The sequence below is a fragment of the Peromyscus eremicus genome, chromosome 8a (assembly GCF_949786415.1).
Source record: "Peromyscus eremicus chromosome 8a, PerEre_H2_v1, whole genome shotgun sequence".
NCBI classification, from domain to species: domain Eukaryota; kingdom Metazoa; phylum Chordata; class Mammalia; order Rodentia; family Cricetidae; genus Peromyscus; species Peromyscus eremicus.
The window spans coordinates 80,491,158-80,509,459 of record NC_081423.1 but is presented as its reverse complement, the minus strand read 5'-3'; the positions used below and the strand labels follow the sequence as shown (position 1 = coordinate 80,509,459).

Below are 18,302 nucleotides of genomic sequence, written 5' to 3'. Positions count from 1 at the left end.
GAGAGAGACAGGTATTTAATCCAATATGTGAGCAAATTTATAAAAAATATAATTTATGTGAGCAGAACTAACTTCTAACCTCTGAAATTTTAAACACTTAATGACATTTTTAAAAAAAATTTTTTTTGAGACAGAGTCCCTATATAGCCCTAGCTGGCCTGGAACTCAGTATGTAGACCAGGCTGTCCTCAAACACAGAGATCCACCTGCCTTTGCCTCCCAAGTTCTGGGATCAAAGGCATGCATCACTACTCCTGAATGGCTTTTTTTTATTATTATTATTTTGTGTGTGTATGGGTGTTTCTGCCAGAATATGTGGCTGTGTACCACATGCATGAAGTGCTCTTAGAGACCAAAAGAGGGCATCATATCCACTGGAACTGGAGTTACAGTTTGTGAGCTGCCATGTGGGTGCTAAGGATTGAACCCTGGTCCTCTGGAAAAATAGTCAGTGCTCTTAACCACTGAGCCATCACTCCAGTCCCATGACTTTAAATTTTTATTTTTTATTATTTTTTCCCCTCTTTTGGTTTCTCAAAACAGAGTTTTTCTGTGTAACCTTGGCTGTCCTGGAACTAGCTCTATAGACTAGGCTGGCCTTGAACTCAGAGATCTCTCTGCCTCTGCCTCTCTCCCAAGTACTGGGATTAAAGGTGTGTGTCACCACCACCCAGCTAAATTTTTTTATTTGGATAAAGAAGTACAAAATCTTCCTATTCTTCCTATATTTTACACAATTTTTATAATGTTTTCCTTTGTTGGTATAACGTTAATCCCAAGAGATACTAGAATCTATTTCCTACAGAATAAAGATAAAGTTTGCCTAGTATATCTTTTTGCCTTATTATTGTATCTTTTTAAATCAAGTACTCTGATATGTGTCATATATTATCTGTATCACAAGTTTTTGGCTTTTACCAAAGCTAGATGGACATCAACACCACTTGGTGACTGTCATGCACTATATATTACTTTTAATTCTTCCTCCAAAATATTTGTATAAAAACTAGATCATAGTCCACAGTGATACAGCATACTTAATTTTAAGGGAATACTGTACTGTGCTGTTGTGGAATATTACTTTAACTGTGTAAAGATGTGTTACATTTGTTTGTGCTGCATTTGTTTAACTATGTAAAGATATATTGCTGTTTCACCTTGCCTGCCTAAGGCACCTGATTGGTCTAATAAAAATCTGAATAGCCAATAGCTAGGCGGTAGACGGATAGGTGGTGCTAACAGGCAGAGAAAATAATAGGAGGAGGAATCTAAGGGATGGGGGTGCGGGACACAAGGCAGAAAGAGAGGGAGATGCCCAGGGCCAGCCCAGCAGCTACCAGCCAGCCAGACATGGAAGAAGCAGGAAAGTAGGACATACAGAATAAAAGAAAGGTAAAATCCCCGAGGCAAAGTGTAGATGAAAAGAAACGAGTTAAAATAGGTTATAAGAGCTAGTGGGACAAGCATAAGATAAGGCCAAGCATTTATAACTAATAATAAGTCTCCATGTCATGATTTTGCAACTAGTGGTCCGAGAAAGCCTGCTACACTATGCTATTGATAAGTTTATTTAATTTCATTGTCATTTTATGTCTCTTTCCTTTCTCAGGTCTACTGTTTAAAAGATGCACCTTGCTGCTTCCCACCAAGGACAGACTAAAGTACATTCACAAGATCCTCTCAGAAGTAAGATCATATGCCAGAATTAGTTCATGTTCTTGATTCCCAGTGAAGATAATTTATCACTAATGTCATATAGTCTTCATAAGCCTATCTTTTAAATTTTCTATATGTATGAATGTTTTGCCTGTATGTATGCATATGCATCATGTGTGTGCCTGGTGCCCATGGAAGCCAAAAGAAGGCATCCTATCCCCTGACACTGGATCTACAGGCAGTTGTGAGTCGATACTGGGAGTCAGACCTGGATCCTCTGCAAGGAAAGCAAGTGCTATCTCTCCAGCCCCAAATCTATCGTTTAAAAACAGGATTTATTTTACTTTTTAACTATGTGTATGTGTGTGTTTCTGTTTATGGGTGCCCATGGAAGACAAAAAAAGAGATCAGATTTATAAATTAAAGCTTATCATCGTTATATGCATTTAGGAAAAACATATGAAGAGATGGCTCAGTGGTTAAGAGCGCATAATATTCTTGCAGAGGACCCAGCTTTGATTCCCGGTACCTTAGTGGGATGACTCATAACCTTCTGTAACTCCACCTGTAGGTGATCACACACCTTTGGTCTCTGCAGGCACCCACAATACCTGCACACATACAGATAATTCAAAGTAAAGCTGGGCAGTGGTGGCACACGTCTTTAATCCCAGTACTCGGAAGGCAGAGGCAGGCAGATCTCTGAGTTCGAGGCCCGCCTGGTCTACAAAGCAAGTTCCAGGACAGCCATGGCTACACAGAAAAACACTGTCTCAAAAATCCAAAATCAATAAATTACAATATATTTTATACCATACAAAAATAATAAGGCAGTTAGCGGTTTTTTTGTAATATTTATTTTTATTTGTGGCAGGGTGTGTATACCATGGTGCACATCTCTACTTCCTTTTTTCGAAGGGGAATTTTTTTTTTTTTTTTGAGACAGGGTTTCTCTGTGTAGCAGTTCTGGCTGTCCTGGATCTCACTCTGTAGACCAGGCTGGCCTTGAACTCACAGAGATCCTCCTGCCTCTGCCTCCCGAGTGCTGGGATTAAAGTCATGAGCCACCACCACCCGGTTGGCAGTCCTCTTTTTCACGTGGGTTCCAGGATTGAATCCAGCCCTCACGTTTGTGACACACGCACTTTACCTGCTGAGTCATCGCTCTCACAGCTGCCCAAGCTGTTTAAAATGGTGACTTAGAGGCTGGGTGGTGGTGTACACCAGACCAGGCGGGTCTGTGAGTGAGTTCGAGGCCAGCCTGGTCTATAGAGCAAATTCTAGGACAGCTAGGGCTGCACAGAGAAACCCTGTCTCAAAAACAAAACAACAACATAAAAGTGGTGACTTAGGGGCTGGGGCTGTAGCTCAGTTAATAGATTGTCTGCTTATGATTTGTTCCCTAGCACCTCTTAAACTCAGCACAGGGGCACAGGCCTATAATCCAAGCACTAGGGAGACTGAGGCAGAAGCATCAGAAATTCAAGGTCCTGCTCCTCAGCTACATAATGAGTTCCAGATCATCTTGAGATAGGTGGTCCTGCCTCCAAAAAACAAAAACAAAAAGCTGGATGTGGTAGCACAGGCCTGCAATCCCAGCAATCAGGAGGCAGAGGCTGAGGATCAGGAAATCAAGGTTATACAGTCATTTCTGCTGTATAACCAGTTCAAGACCTTGTCTCAAAAATAAAACAAAGCAGTCCTTATGAGCCACCATGAAGTTGGCTGAGGAGTCAGAATGGTGCAGCTTTTCCTCTTCTGTCTTTCTTCCACAGCCTCAGCAGGCTTTTTCAGATCCCGTGGGCTCCCCCTCTTTTTTTTTCTCTAAAGTTGGCTCCTCTCCATTTGTTTGTCTACATGTGGCAGACCTCTGCCAGCTTAAATGGCATGGCCTTTCTTCATTCTCTCCTCCATTCTTCTCCTCAGCTGCTGAGATTTATAGCTTGCCTGCCCTGGGTGGTTTTCCTTTAAACGCTAATGAGATTCAAAAGAAAAAAATAATAATGATTTAGGTATTTTATTAAAATGAAATAATTTCTAAGTGTTAAAATCTTTTTATGTAAGTATACTAAACAATAAAGATTTGAGATTTTTAATTTGTTTTGCTGTGCTGGGGATGAAACTTGGGCCTCTTGTATGCTATATAACTATAACTGAGTTATACCCTTAGGCTGAAATTGTATGTGTGCTGAAATTGTGTGTGTGTGTGTGTGTGTGTGTGTGTGTGTGTACACACGTGCGTGCGTGCGTGCGTACCTATATGTGCATATCATGGCCACAAGCTGATGTCAGAAAACTCTACATTTTTGTTGTTGTTTCTGAGACTGGCCTCAAACACAGAGATGCACCTGCCTCTGCCTCCCAAGTGCTAGGATTAAAGGTGTGTGCCACCAAACCTGGCCCTCCACTATGAATATTTTGCCTGAGTGTATATATGTGCACTTTGCACATGCCTGGTGAGTGCAGAAGTCAGAAGAAGGCATAGGTTCCCCTGGAACTGGAGCTTATGAATGGTTGAGTCATCATGTGGGTTCTGGGATCTTAACACAGGTCCTCTACAAGAGCAGCAGGTACTCTAATCTGCCGAGCCATCCCTCCAGCCTCTCCACTTAATGTTTCTTTATTGTTTTGGGAGAGGAGTTTTTCTTTTTTTCTTTGGTTTTTGGTTTTTGGTTTGGGTTTTTGATTTCTGAGACAGGGTCTTTTTATGTAGTCTTAGGGAATCTGGAACTCTATGTAGACCAGGCTAGCCTCAAACTCATGGAGGTCAGGCTGTCTCTGCATCTTGAGTGCTGGGATTAAAGGTGTGCTCAACCACACTTGGCTTCACCTTATGTTTTAGAGACATAAGGAGCTCCAGCTTGCTGTTTCAGCTAGTCTGGCAGACGTGAGAGCCCTGGAGATCCACCTGTCCCTCTCCAAACCCATCCCCAGCACTGCGGTTACAGGCTCACCTTACCACACTCAGCTGTTTTTACATGGATGTTGGGGATTCTGCCTGCCTCTGCCTCACAAGAGCTAGGATTAGAGGTGTGCCCACCATGCCCAACACTAATTTTTTATTAATAATTTTTTAAATTAAAATATAATAATGCCGGGCGGTGGTGGTGCACGCCTTTAATCCCAGCACTCGGGAGGCAGAGCCAGGCGGATCTCTGTGAGTTCGAGGCCAGCCTGGTCTCCAAAGCGAGTTCCAGGAAAGGCACAAAGCTACACAGAGAAACCCTGTCTCGAAAAACCAAAAAAAAAAAAAAATATATATATATATATATATATATATATATATATATATATAATAATAATGTCATTTCTCCCTTTTTTCTCCCAACCCTTCATGTATACCCCCTTCTTTATCTCAAATTCATGCCTTCTTTTTCCTCTGTTATACACACACACACACACACACACACACACACACACACACACTCCTAAATATATAAATACAGCCTGCCCAGTCCATATACTGTTATTGTATAGACATTGTTTCAGGGCTGACTACTTGTTATGAGATAACCAGTTTGGTGCCTCTTCTCTGGGAAGACTATTTCTCCTGCTCTCAGCATTCCTTAGTTGCCCTTTTTGTCTAGGTTTGGGGTCCCAAGAGATTTCCCCCTTCCATGTCAGCGTGTCTATTAGTGTCTTCCTTGTTCAGGTCTCATTTAGGCAGCCATGCTGATGATTTCATGACTTCATGGGTATAGTTTTCCTAGTATTTCTAGGAAACACACTCTCACAGCAGACTTCCTGTTCCCCTGACTCTCACAGTCTTTCCATCCCTTCTCCCTACATGATCTCTTGTGTTGGAGATGTATCAGGTGGGGCTGGGCACCACAGAATCACTTGTTCCTCTGCATTTTGATCTTTTGAGGTTTTCTGCAATGGTCTCTGTTGCAGAGTTTCTTTAATGAGAGCTAGACCCTGTCTCAAAATGTCTCCAGTAGCCAGGCATAGTAGTGCATGCCTTTAATCTCAGCAGAGGGAGGTAGAGGCAGGCCTGGACAGCCAGAGCTACAAAGAGAAACAAACCCTGTCTCAAAACAACAACAACAACAACAACAACAACAACAACAACAACAACAAAAAGCTATCTCCAGTAAACCTGTAAACAACAACAACAACAACAACAACAAAAAGCTATCTCCAGTAAACCTGAATATCAAGTTATTTTATAGATCCACTAACAGTTGCTCTCTCTACAGGTTTCCTGTTTTAAATTCAGTGGCTGTTCGGCTCCTTTGCAATGTGTAGGATTACCATGTTATGGGATGTTTTTACAGGTACATTGTTTAATGAATGATTTTGAATGTTAACAAGTAGAGTATGGAATTCCTGTGTACATTAATAGACACTCTAGTAATCGTAAAGCAAAATAACGCTGTAAAAATTTGTTTAAGAATATGTTTGGTTTTCTAACTGGTGAGAAATGCTTAGCATTTATTTACTCTACATAAAGGTACTTGAATTTTGTTTGTTTTTTGTGAGCTAGGGATTGAACCTAGGTCCTTAGGCATACTAGGTAAGCACTCTATCTCAGAGCTGCAACCCAAGCCCTTAGCCAACTTAAAAGACTAAAGGTAGTATATGTGTGCATGGGTTTATAATTTTATTTTATTTTATTTTTTGAGTCCAGGTCTCACTATGTAGTCATGGCTGTCTTGAAACTCATTATGTAAACCAAGATGGTCTCCAGCTCACAGAGATTTGCTGCCTCTGCTTCCCAAGTGCTAGGAATAAAGGAGTACACCACTATACCTGGCTTTCTTTTTTTAACAATTTATTTATCTTTATTTTATGTGCATTGGTGTTTTACCTGTATGTATGTCTGTGTGAGGGTGTCAGATCTTGGAGTTACAGAAAGGGTGCTGGGATTAAACCTGGGTCCTCTGGTAGAGCAGTTGGTGTTCTTAACCACTGAACCATCTCTCCAGCCCCTACACCTGGCTTTTTTATGATATTTTCAGTTTAAATTTGTGGACTAATTTCCTGAAATGTGACTTTAGAAATCAATTTATTATGTCAAGAATATCTACTAATCTCTTATAAAGAGAAAAAATGAAAAGTGTCATTTATTAAGCCTTATATATATGCCAGACACTGTCCTAAACAGTCTTCATGAATTATCTAATTTAAAACTTATAACCGGGGGCTGGAGAGATGGCTCAGCGGTTAAGAGCACTGACTGCTCTTCCAGAGGTCCTGAGTTCAATTCCCAGCAACCACATGGTGGCTCACAACCATCCTTAATGAGATCTGGTGCCCTCTTCTGGCCTGCAGTCATACATGCAGACAGAACACTGTATACATAATAAATAAAATAAAATCTTAAAAAAAAAAAAAAAAAAAAAAAACAACTTATAACCACCTTAGGCTCTTACCACATTCCTCAGGACTATACCTGAGAATCATATGCTGTATCCCGGCCTCCCAGCCACCAGCTCTTATGTACCCAGACTCTGGGACTTCCTACTAACAGTCTTCCAAAACAGATTTTTTACTTTTTTCCATTTGTTTTGTACTTCCTATCTTTGGATTAAGTGTTAAGATATGCATTCATGTAAAATTCCAAAGGAACAAAATATATAAAGTAAAAAGTCTCCCTCCCAGGCCTAGCTCCCATCTACTGATTTCTTTTCACCAGAAATAATCACTGCTTAGCAATGTCTCTCATTCTAGAAGGAATAAAGTTAAATTGTGGGGTACTGGGATTGAAGATTATTTTTTTTTAAATGTGTGTAGGTCTAGAGAGATACTCAGCGGTTGTGGGCACTGACTGCACTTCCAGAGGACCCAGGTTCAATTCCCAGCATGCATATAGTGACTCATACCCATCCAAACTCTAGTTGTAGGAGGTCCTACAGCCCTCTTCTGACCTTCTTGGGGATCAAGCACACACATGGTACACATACATATATGCAAGCAAAACATTTATACACATAAAATAAAATAAATCAAAAATGTTTTTAATTTGTATTTGTGTCAATGTCAGAGTAACAACTTGTAAGAACTGGTGCTCCTTCCACCCTGTGGGTTGGGTGTCACACCTTTACCTAATGAGCCGCCTCACTGTCTCAGAAGATTATTTTTTTAAACCACTGAAATCCAGTTAATTATCTTAAGGATTTATATAGGGGGCTAAGAGTGGTGGCACACTCCTTTAATCCCAGTGCTCTGGAGGCAGAGGCAAAGGCAGAGGCCAGCCTGGTCTACCTAATGACTTCTAGTCCAGCCAGAGTTGCAAAGTGAGACCTTGTCTGAAAAATAAATAAATAAATAAATAGATAGATAGATAGATAGATAGATAAATAAACTACATGAGTAATGAATTTATATAATTGTATGCTACTTAAATCTCCTTTTTATATGTTTGTACATTTTTATATATTCAAGACAGTTATTAAATTTTGTCTGTTTTTTTTCATTTATTTAAAAACAAACAAGTTATAGTCAATTATCACATTAAAATGAGATCATTATCATTTGTAAACAATATCAAAATGACAAGTGTAAAAGTCTTAGACAGTCTACTGTAAAACTAAGCCACAGAGGCTGAAAGATGGTCCAGTAGGTAAGATTACTTGATATGTTAAGTCTGAAGACCTAAATTCAAATCCTCAACACCCGAGTAAAAGGCTTCCATTGCCATGGTGACCTCTAATCCCATCCAAAGGGCTTACTGGCTGCCAGCATAGCCAAAAACTACAAGTTCTAAATTTGGTGAGAGAGTGTCCCAAAGGAATAGGAGCATGTAGAAGGCACACCCAACATCCCCTTATGTGTGTGTCCTCTGTGGTCACATACACTCTCTCATACACACATATACACAAAAATAAATTAATAATTGGTTAATTTAGTTTGATTTAATTTAAGTTTAAAAGCTGAGTCACAAAACCAGGACTAGAGTTCCATTACTTAGACTTGCTGCAGGCAGATCTCGGGTTTGAGACCACTCATAGTACAGTAGTGAGTGAGGTCCAAACTGAGAAGGCTATAAGAAGTGGTTCATCAGCTAAGAATACTTGATGCTCTTGCAGAACACCAAAGTTTGGTTCCTAGCACCGTAACAGGGCAGCTCACAATTGTCTGTAGCTACAACTCTCCTGGCTTCCATAAGCACCTTCACTCATGTGGCATAACCTCACAGAGACATATACTCAAAAATCAAAATAAATTTATAAAAACCTTAAAATTTGTTGAGTGTTGGTGGCACACAAACTAGGAAAGGCAGGCAGATCCCTGAGTTGGAGGCCAGCCTGGTCTACATAGTGAGTTCCAGAACAGCCAGGACTACACAGAGAAACCCTGTCTTGAAAAAAAAAAAAAGCAAAAACAAAACAAAACAAAAATAATAAAAACAAAATAAAAAAATGTGGTGGGGGGCAAGAGAGATGGCTCAGTGGTTAAGAACACTGACTACTCTTCTAGAGGACCCAGGTTCAATTCCCCAACTCATATGGCAGCTCACTAGGACCCGACACCCTCACATAGACATACATGCAAAACACCAATGCACATGAAATAAAAATAAATAAATTATTTAAAAAAAAAAAACACAAAAACAACTTTCTTCCTAACAAAAAAGAAGCAAGATTTTGGAGAATTTCTAGGTTGTGATTATATAGATTTCTTGTGAATTGAGGGTAAAAATTGCATATCACCTAGGTCATATACTACAAACAGCCTATTTTTTTTTCTTTTTTTTTTTTTTGGTTTTTCGAGACAGGGTTTCTCTGTGTAGCTTTGTGCCTCTCCTGGAACTCACTTGGTAGCCCAGGCTGGCCTCGAACTCACAGAGATTCGCCTGGCTCTGCCTCCCGAGTGCTGGGATTAAAGGCGTGCGCCACCACCGCCCGGCCAAACAGCCTATTTTTATTAGGAAGTAGTAGCTTACCCTTCCAATTTGTGTCTGAACTTGTGCAAATGTTTCTTCTGTTTTCCTCAGACCTTAACAGCTGGTTGGGATGAACTTGAGTGCCATCGTGTTTATAACTACTTATGTGAGTTGACTAATCTCTCCCGTAAGATGCAGACTGTTGTCTGTAACAAACCAGGTAAAGAGCTTCATTTCAAAGATAATAGTATAGAGATGAAATGTTAAGAAGAGGTAGAGTTCAAAAGTATACATAAAACAAGTTGTGGAGGGGCTGGAATGTAGCTCGCTTGGTAGTGGGTTCCATCCCAGCACCACAGAAACTAGGATACCATGTGGACGTGATCTGCTTCCTATTGGTAGTTTCTCTGGAGAAGCCTGACTATCATAGAAGGGACAAGGACAGACCCCAAATCCAAGATGGTGATTCTTCTGGGGAAAGTGATTGGAATTGGTAAACTAAAAATTCAACATTTGTAATACTTACTTATTTTAAAAACCCCGAAACAAGCACAGAAAGATGTAAAGCTTTGACTAAACTTGATTTGCATACTGTATTTGTTACTGTATTTTTACTTTTGTGTCACCTTGAAACATTTCACTATAAAAAAAAAAAAGTGATGAGCCAGGCAGTGGTGGTGGTGCACACCTTTAATCCCGGCACTCAGGGAGGCAGAGTCAATGAATCTCTGTGAGTTTGAGGCCAGGCTGGTCTACATACTGAGTTCCAGAATAGCCAGGGCTGCATGGAGAGATTCCGTCTCAAAAATAGTCAAACTTACTGTCCACTGTTTTAGCTAGACTTGAGCATATTGTTCTTTCTACTCACTGTGTCTCCAATGCCCTTTATGCAATTGTAGTATCCTCTGGGAACCTTTTTCATTTTCTCATTTTTCTTAAATACTTTCTTTCTGTCTCATGCTTTAAGACTCAATTTGGGGTCTGGAGATGTAGTTTAGATGGTGGTAGAATACTTTCCTAGGATGCCCCAACATTGAATAAAACTGATACAGTGACTCATGCCTGTCATCCCAGCACTTTGGAGTTGGAACCAGGCGGATCAGAGGCTCAGAGTCATCCTTAGCTATATACTGAGTCCAAGGCCAGCCTGGGAAACACAAAACCCTATTTGAAAGATAAGTAATTAATTAAATAAACTTAAGAAAATCAGGCCTAGCTCATACCTCTGATCTCAGCACTTAGAAGAGAAGGCAAGAAGATTAGAAGTTCCAGGCTAGTCTCGGCTATATACAAAATTTGTAGCCATTTTGGGCTATATCAGAACCAGTCACAAAAAGCTAAAATTGTGGCTGTTTACTTGATAGATAAAGATGCTTGAACCTGAGTTCCTTAGGATTCACATGGGGGAGCAGAGAACTGACTTCCACATGCATGCTATGGCACGTATACACACATACATGTAGGCACACACAAAATTTAAAAATGTAATAATTTTTTAAAACTGCACACATGTGGTACACAGACATATATGAGTCAATTGAAAAATTATTAAGCCAAAAATATAAATAAATCATAACTCTTAAAAATTTGTGTGGAAGAAAGTGGAGTACCACTTTCAGTACAAAGTATGTGGATAATGTATGTCTGGTCTTTATATTTATTTCCAGGCTGGAGAGAGGGCTCAGCCATTAAAGGCTAGGCTCACAACCAAAAATGTATTTATTTCCTTTTAAATCCAAAATCTGGCTGAAGATGCATTTCATACCTGCCACCACATACATTGGGTGCAGTAACACACCTGTAACCCCAGCATTGAGGAGGTGAAGGCAGGAAGATCTGAAGTTTTGTATTAACCACAAAATGAGTTCAAGGCCAGTCTGGGATACATGAGACCCTGTCTAAATATGTAAATCTAAAACTACATAAGATTCTGGTAAAACTGAGCATGGATTTAATTTACCCATTATTCAAATTACTGAAGCTAAATAAGGAAAATAAGCACAGAAGATAGTCAAACTATAAAGTTAGGGCACCTTCTACTTCCTGGTGACTTCCTGTTTATACACTCAGTTTATGATCTCTCTTTAACCATGGTGGTTAATACCTGGCTCTGATCATTATCCAGTATGCAACTTACCTTTCTAGAAAAATTATTTACAACCTTTTCTTTATAGGAAGTTCCCGAAAACTAGAGTTAAGGATTAGACTATTCTGTAGGAATGTCCTACTTGATCACTGGACACAACGAAGTGATTCTGCATTTTGGTTGACACGAATATTAAAACCATGGCCAATGGTGAATCAGGCAAGATTGCTATATATTATCTTTGGACCAACAGCTCCTCAAGATGGTAAGCACCATTTCTTTTTTGAGGGATGTGTGTTATATACCTGGTTAATTACTTTTGCTTTAGAAAAGCTTTTTAAAAACCTTACTGCCAGGAGGTGGTGGCACTTGCCTTTAATCCCAGCACTTGGGAGGCAGAGGCAGGTGGATCTCTGTGAGTTCGAGGCTAGCCTGGTCTACAAAGTGAGTTCCAGGACATCCAGGGCTACACAGAGAAACCCTGTCTCAAAAAAAAAAAAAAAAGACACATGAGTGTCCAGTCACAAGGGTAAACCACACATGGCAAAAACATGTTTTTCATAGAGGCATATAAACAACTATTGTTAATTGTAATAATAATCTGAAATAAACTCACTCCTGTCTGTTACACCTGGGAAGAGCATGAAAACACATTCAATTCAAAATTTCATGATTTTGAAGAAACTGAGACACTTGGATTGTTTTCTTGGAGTTTTCTCACAAGCACTCAGAATTCTCCTTACGTGACTCCGTTCTTGGACTGTATTCTGATACATAGAGTTCCAGACCTGTCAGAGATATATAGTAAGTGTCTTAGTTAGGGTTCTTTAGCTGTGAAGAGACACTGTGACCATGGCAACTCTTATAAAGGAAAACATTTAACTGGGGCTGGCTTACAGTTCAGAGGTTTAGTCCATTATCATGGCAGGTGGCATGCAGGCAGAGACAGTGCTGGAGAAGGAGCTGAGAGTTCTACATCTTGATCCTCAGGCAGCAGGAAGTGAACTGTGTCGCACACGGGCATAGCTTGAGCATATAAGACCTCAAAGCCTGCCTCCACAGTGACACACTTCCTCCAACATGGCCACACCTCTTAATAGTGCCACTACCTATGGGCATTCAAACAACACATGAGTGTCTGGGGGCTATACCTTTCAAACCACCACAGTAAGACTTTGTCTCAAAAATAAATAAATACCATCTATTTATTTATTTTATGTGTGTGTATGTGCATGTGTGTAATGTTGCATGTCTATGGAAGTCATAGGACAACTTACAGGAACCACTTCTCATTGTATACTGTGGGGTTCTGGGATGGACTTCAGGTCATCATGTTGACAGCAAGCACCTTTACACCTTTATCTACTGAGCCATGTTGAAGGTCCAAGGAAGGCCTTTTGTCTTTACTCAGGTCCATCATTGCTAGTGTTTAAAGTGTGCTTTCACAGTTTCAAAAACATACTGCATTAACTTGTGCATACCCTGAGCTTCAAGACAGAAATTGTTCTGCTCTGAGTCAGAACCAGGTATATTCCTGTTTTCTCTCTCTCTCTCTCTCTCTCTTTCTCTCTCTCTCTCTCTCTCTCTCTCTCTCTCTCTCTCTCTCTCTCTCTCTCTCTCTCTCTCTCTTTTGCTTTTTGAGACAGGGTTTCTCTGTAGCCCCAGCTGTCCTGGAACTGCTCTGGAGACTAGGCTGGCCTTGAACTCACAGAGATCTGCCTGCCTCTTCCTCCTAAGTCCTGGGATTAAAGGCATAGGCCACTACTGCCTGGCTCCTGTCATCTCTTATTTACCTAAAAGTGCTGCTTTCCCATCTTAAACGTGAATGTAACTTGAGGTTATGTTTGCTGCTGGAGGGAACTGATGATGCTGAGAAACAAAACAGAGGCCCAAATTGATGATTTACTTAGTTTTAGGTTTTCAGATTCATAATCTGACTTTTTTTTTTTTTTTTGGTTTTTCGAGACAGGGTTTCTCTGTGTAGTTTTGTGCCTTTCCTGGGACTCACTTGGTAGACCAGGCTGGCCTCGAACTCACAGAGATCCGCCTGGCTCTGCCTCCCGAGTGCTGGGATTAAAGGTGTGCGCCACCACCGCCCGACTAATCTGACTTTTTAAAAAGCTTGTTACCCAAATTGTGCTTGGATTAATGTTAAAAATGATCTTCCATTTCCTTATTCCACTTTTATCAGTACATAACCAATTTTAATGCATATTGGCTAGCAGCCAGGAGTTTTATTTTGAAATTAAAATGTTGTTGTGTAAAAGCCACAGAGAAGACTGGCAATAAACAAATAGAAAGTGATTGAGCTGCTCTGTTGTGATGCAAATGTTTGAAAGATGCTAATAGAAGCAAGCTCCTTTCCAGAAGGATGCCAGTAGATTTTACTTGATTTTAGTGAAATTATAGCAGTTGACATTCCAATCTGTATTACAGAGTAGTGTCATCTCTGGGGGAGAGTTCAGTGGGTAATGTGCTCGCTGTGCAAACATGGAGAGCTGACTTTGACCCCCAACACCCAGGTAAAAAGCTGGGTGTAGTGGCTTTGTACTTGTAATCCCAACACTGAGGATGTAGCAATGGGCATTTCCCTCAGGCTGCCAGCCATCTTAGTCTGATAAGTGAGCCCTAGGTCCCAGTGAAAGACTCTGTCTCAAAAATAAATCATAATAAAAAAATAAAAAAGTAAATGATGCCTGAGGAATGACACCCTGGCTTCCACATGCATGCACATTCACGCAGGAAAAGGATAATACAGATAGTAAATAGATAGAAGCACTGTTCTTTTTATGAAGAGAGTTGGGACTTATTAAAGATATGTTAATATAAAGGGCTGGAGAGACGGCTCAGTGGTTAAGAACACTGACTGCTCTTCCAGAAGGCCTAGGTTTGGTTCCCAGCACCCACATGGTAACTAACAATCATCTGTAACTCCCATCCCAGGTGATCCAACGCTCTCTTCTGACTTTTGCTGGCACCAGGCATGCACATGTGGCATAGACATGTATGCAAGCAAACACTCATACTCATAAAATAATATAAAACAAAACCTAAAAAAACAACAACCTGCGCCAAGCGGTGGTGGCACATACCTTTAATCCCAGCACTCAGGAGGCAGAGCCAGGTGGATCTCTGTGAGTTCAAGGCCAGCCTGGGCTACAGAGTGAGTTCCAGGACAGGTGCAAAGCTACACAGATAAACCCTGTCTCGAAAACAAAACAAAACAAAAAACAAACAAACAAAAACGCTATAATATATGTAGCATGAATCTTAGAGAGTCTTATTAATAAAATCAAACCCGGGGCCAGTTATTGGGGTGAAATGCTGGATGGTCAGAGAGACAGAACAAGCCACAGCTAACTTCACCTGGTCAACTTCTCAGCTGATCTTGTTTCCTCAGACTGGAAGCCTCTGTGTCCTCATATCCGAATGGCTCTCAGCTGAACTGCTGCTCGAAAGCCTGAATGCTTAACCAGCCAAATGCTTCTAGTTTCTGGTCCTCACGCCTTATATATCTTTCTGCTTTCGACCATCACTCCCTGGGATTAAAGGCTCAGTTTTTGAGATTAAAGGCGTGAGTCACCATGCTTGGGTGTATCCTTGAACACATGGATTTCTGCCTCTGGGAATGCTAGGATTAAAGGCGTGTGCTATCACTGCCTATCTTAAGTATCTAGTGGCTTTTCTGTTCTCTGACCCTAGATAAGTTTATTAAGGTACACAATATTTTGGGGAGTACAGTACCACCACATTGTAATACCTAGTAACAAAAAAATTAACTTAAAAAATATGTTAATATAGGCTTAAGCAGAGACTTAAGAGAACTCTTTCTTAGGAGAAAGTAACACAGCAATTTATGGGTGTGGGCTTCTCAAAGAAGAATTGTTGAAAGGAAGACCTACCAAAGCATGGGTACAAGCATCTCAGGGGAGAGTCACAAAAGCAATATTCTTCATGTTCAAACTACTTTAGTTACTTGGTTTAGATATTATTGCTGTGTTTCATCACAGTTAATGAGAAACTCAAATTTATAATGATATCAGAATTGACATTTTAATGATGACTGTAGCTTATATAAGTAATGGGATTGTATAATCCTTTCCATTCTAAACAAATCCTGAAGTCTTTATCACAAACAATCTGTTCTGTCATAGCCTACTTTTTGTTTCAATCCAGGGCAGGTGATTTGGCAGGAAATGGTAGAAGGACCCACAGACGAATCCAGTTTGAAAGGTTTGGCTAATGCCATTAAGTTACTCTATGACACAAGTACCAAGGAGTGGACGGCAGATGATGTTATCAGTCTTGTAGATGAGCTATCAGGTAAAGTGTGTATTTACTAATATAGAGTAATAGAAATTTAGTGTTAGAATACAGCTATAAAGTTATACAGACAATTCTCTAAGTAACAAAGAGTGTATTAGAAATCACTAATTGCTCAATATGTAGTTTTAAGTATGTCTTGTTACTGCTCCAAAACATGTTTAGCTTTGTGTATGTGCTCGTATGTATGTGGAGTATGTAAATACATGTGGTGTAAGAATGTGTTTATCAGCCAGGCGGTGGTGGCGCACGCCTTTAATCCCAGCACTCGGGAGGCAGAGCCAGGCGGATCTCTGTGAGTTCGAGGCCAGCCTGGGCTACCAAGTGAGTTCCAGGAAAGGCACAAAGCTACACAGAGAAACCCTGTCTCGAAAAACCGGAAAAAAAAGAATGTGTTTATCTCAATTTCCAATGTTTTAAGTTAAATTTGTTCTTTGACAATTTCATGCATTTATATAATGCATTCTGATTACTCTTGCTTTTTACCCTCTCTTAGCTCCCTCCCACTCCTATAAACTCCCCTCCTCCTCTCTATAAGACTTTCTCTCTGTCATGTCTTTTCATTTTGTTTTGTGACTCACTGAAGTTTAACCAGGATGTTTGCTGTGGAATAATCCTCTTGTACACTGTAAAGATTTGTCACTGAACTGGTTTAATAAAACACTGATTGGCCAGTAGCCAGGCAGGAAGTATAGGCGGGGCGACCAAACTTAGGATGATAGGAAAGAGAAGGGTGGAGTCAGGAGTCACCAGCCAGATGGAGAGCAAGTTGGACACCCAAAATGGGATAGAGGTAAAGGCCACGAGCCCAGGGCAGTACATGGATTAATAGAAATGGGTTAAGTTATAAGAGCTAGTTAGTAATAAGCCTGAGCTATTGGCTGAGAATTTGTAGCTAAATAAGTCTTTGTGTGTTTATTTGGGACCAGGTGGTCGGGACAGGAAACATCCGACTACAGCTGTCCACGCGACCACGGGTGTAGAACTGTCCCTGGCAACCTGGTAGACTCACCGTGGGTACACAATTGAGTACAGTGGCTCCAGCTCATAGCATCCATCAGTAGCCAGCAGTTCCCCAGGAGGGATTCAATTCCCAGTTTTACATAATATTATTAGGTCACTTCATAGTTTAATGAGTTTGCTTACTCTCATTTTACAAGTTCTCACACATACATACTCTTCTGACGTTTACAAGGCCTTTATCCTTACTTATGATGTCACTTTGCCTGCTGATGTATGTGTAGAACTACTTTGACTAAACTATCAGCACAGTGGTAAAGCACCATGACATGGGGTGGTCCCTGTCTCTGATTGGTCTCTGAGGACAGCCTAGTCTATAGAGTGAGTTCCTAGACAGCCAGGAATACACAGAAAAACCCTGTCTCAAAAAGAAAAGAAAGAACAAACCTAAAACATTGTTTCTGAGTATTTCCCTTGGCACTAATTACATTTCCAGTAAAGTAATATAATATTTACTTTACTGGATGTTTACTACAGCAATTGTGTAATTTCTCATTAAATACTGTTCTTCCTTTAATAAAAGTGGTTCCCCGGGAGTGGCTTCTGGAGAATAATGCACGCCTCCTAATCCTGAGTGGGAACAACATCTGCTTCACTTTCATGGCCAGTAAAGCTGTGAACGGACGGGCCATTGAGCTTGCGAGGCTCATAGTCTTTTTGGCTTTGGTAAGTAAACTAAATTTTTCTCTAGCAAGTTATTTAGCATTCACTTGACCCAGCAATAGAGCTGCTTCCCTGGTGCTTACAAAGCCCCAGGTTTGTTTATATAGCCCAGGCTGGCCCCAAACTCTCTATGTAGGCAAAGGTGACCTTGAATTTGAGTGCTGGGATTACAGGCATGTGCCATCACACTCCATTTTATTCACTTACTAAGCATTTCCCATTTGCAGACTCAGTGGGTATCCTATGCAATAAACTATGCTACATCATGAGCCTACCCTATGTAATAAAATATGCTACATCATAAGCCTGCCCTATGTAATAAACTATGCTATATCATAAGCCTGCCCTATGTAATAAACTATGCTACATCATGAGCCTGCCCTATGTAATAAACTGTGCTAAATCATAAGCTGTCATTGTCACTACCACTTTAAGCTTTACAGCTTTCTTCACATGAAGACTGATAATAGTGCTTTGTGCATCTGAATCAGGTGTGTGAGAAAGAGCTATATTGCATGGACTGGACAGTTAGAATGATGCAAAAAGTCTGCAAAGTCTTCAGCACTGCAGCAGAGAGAAAGAGCTTCCTGCAGAGCGTGGCAAATGCTTTTGCCTGTGTCACCATGGAAATGCTGCAGCCTATTATGTCTGGTAAGTAAGAGTGTAGACAGTTCATAGGAGTGAGTGATAGTGCCTTCAGGTCTCAGCCTCAGATGCAGCTAACTG

General features: G+C 40.5%; 1 protein-coding gene across 2 annotated transcripts in view; it reads left to right on the top strand.

Annotated features, from left to right (window-relative positions):
• The window catches only part of Fbxo47 (F-box protein 47), a 40,208-nt gene that overhangs the window by 10,475 nt on the left and 11,431 nt on the right, over window positions 1–18,302 (top strand). For both annotated transcript variants that reach the window (XM_059271662.1, XM_059271661.1), the window contains exons 4-10: window positions 1,610–1,686; window positions 5,856–5,933; window positions 9,596–9,704; window positions 11,659–11,835; window positions 15,747–15,893; window positions 17,437–17,579; window positions 18,068–18,227. In XM_059271662.1, coding sequence (XP_059127645.1) covers window positions 1,610–1,686; window positions 5,856–5,933; window positions 9,596–9,704; window positions 11,659–11,835; window positions 15,747–15,893; window positions 17,437–17,579; window positions 18,068–18,227 — 891 coding nt within the window. The remainder of the gene's footprint in view (window positions 1–1,609; window positions 1,687–5,855; window positions 5,934–9,595; window positions 9,705–11,658; window positions 11,836–15,746; window positions 15,894–17,436; window positions 17,580–18,067; window positions 18,228–18,302) is intronic.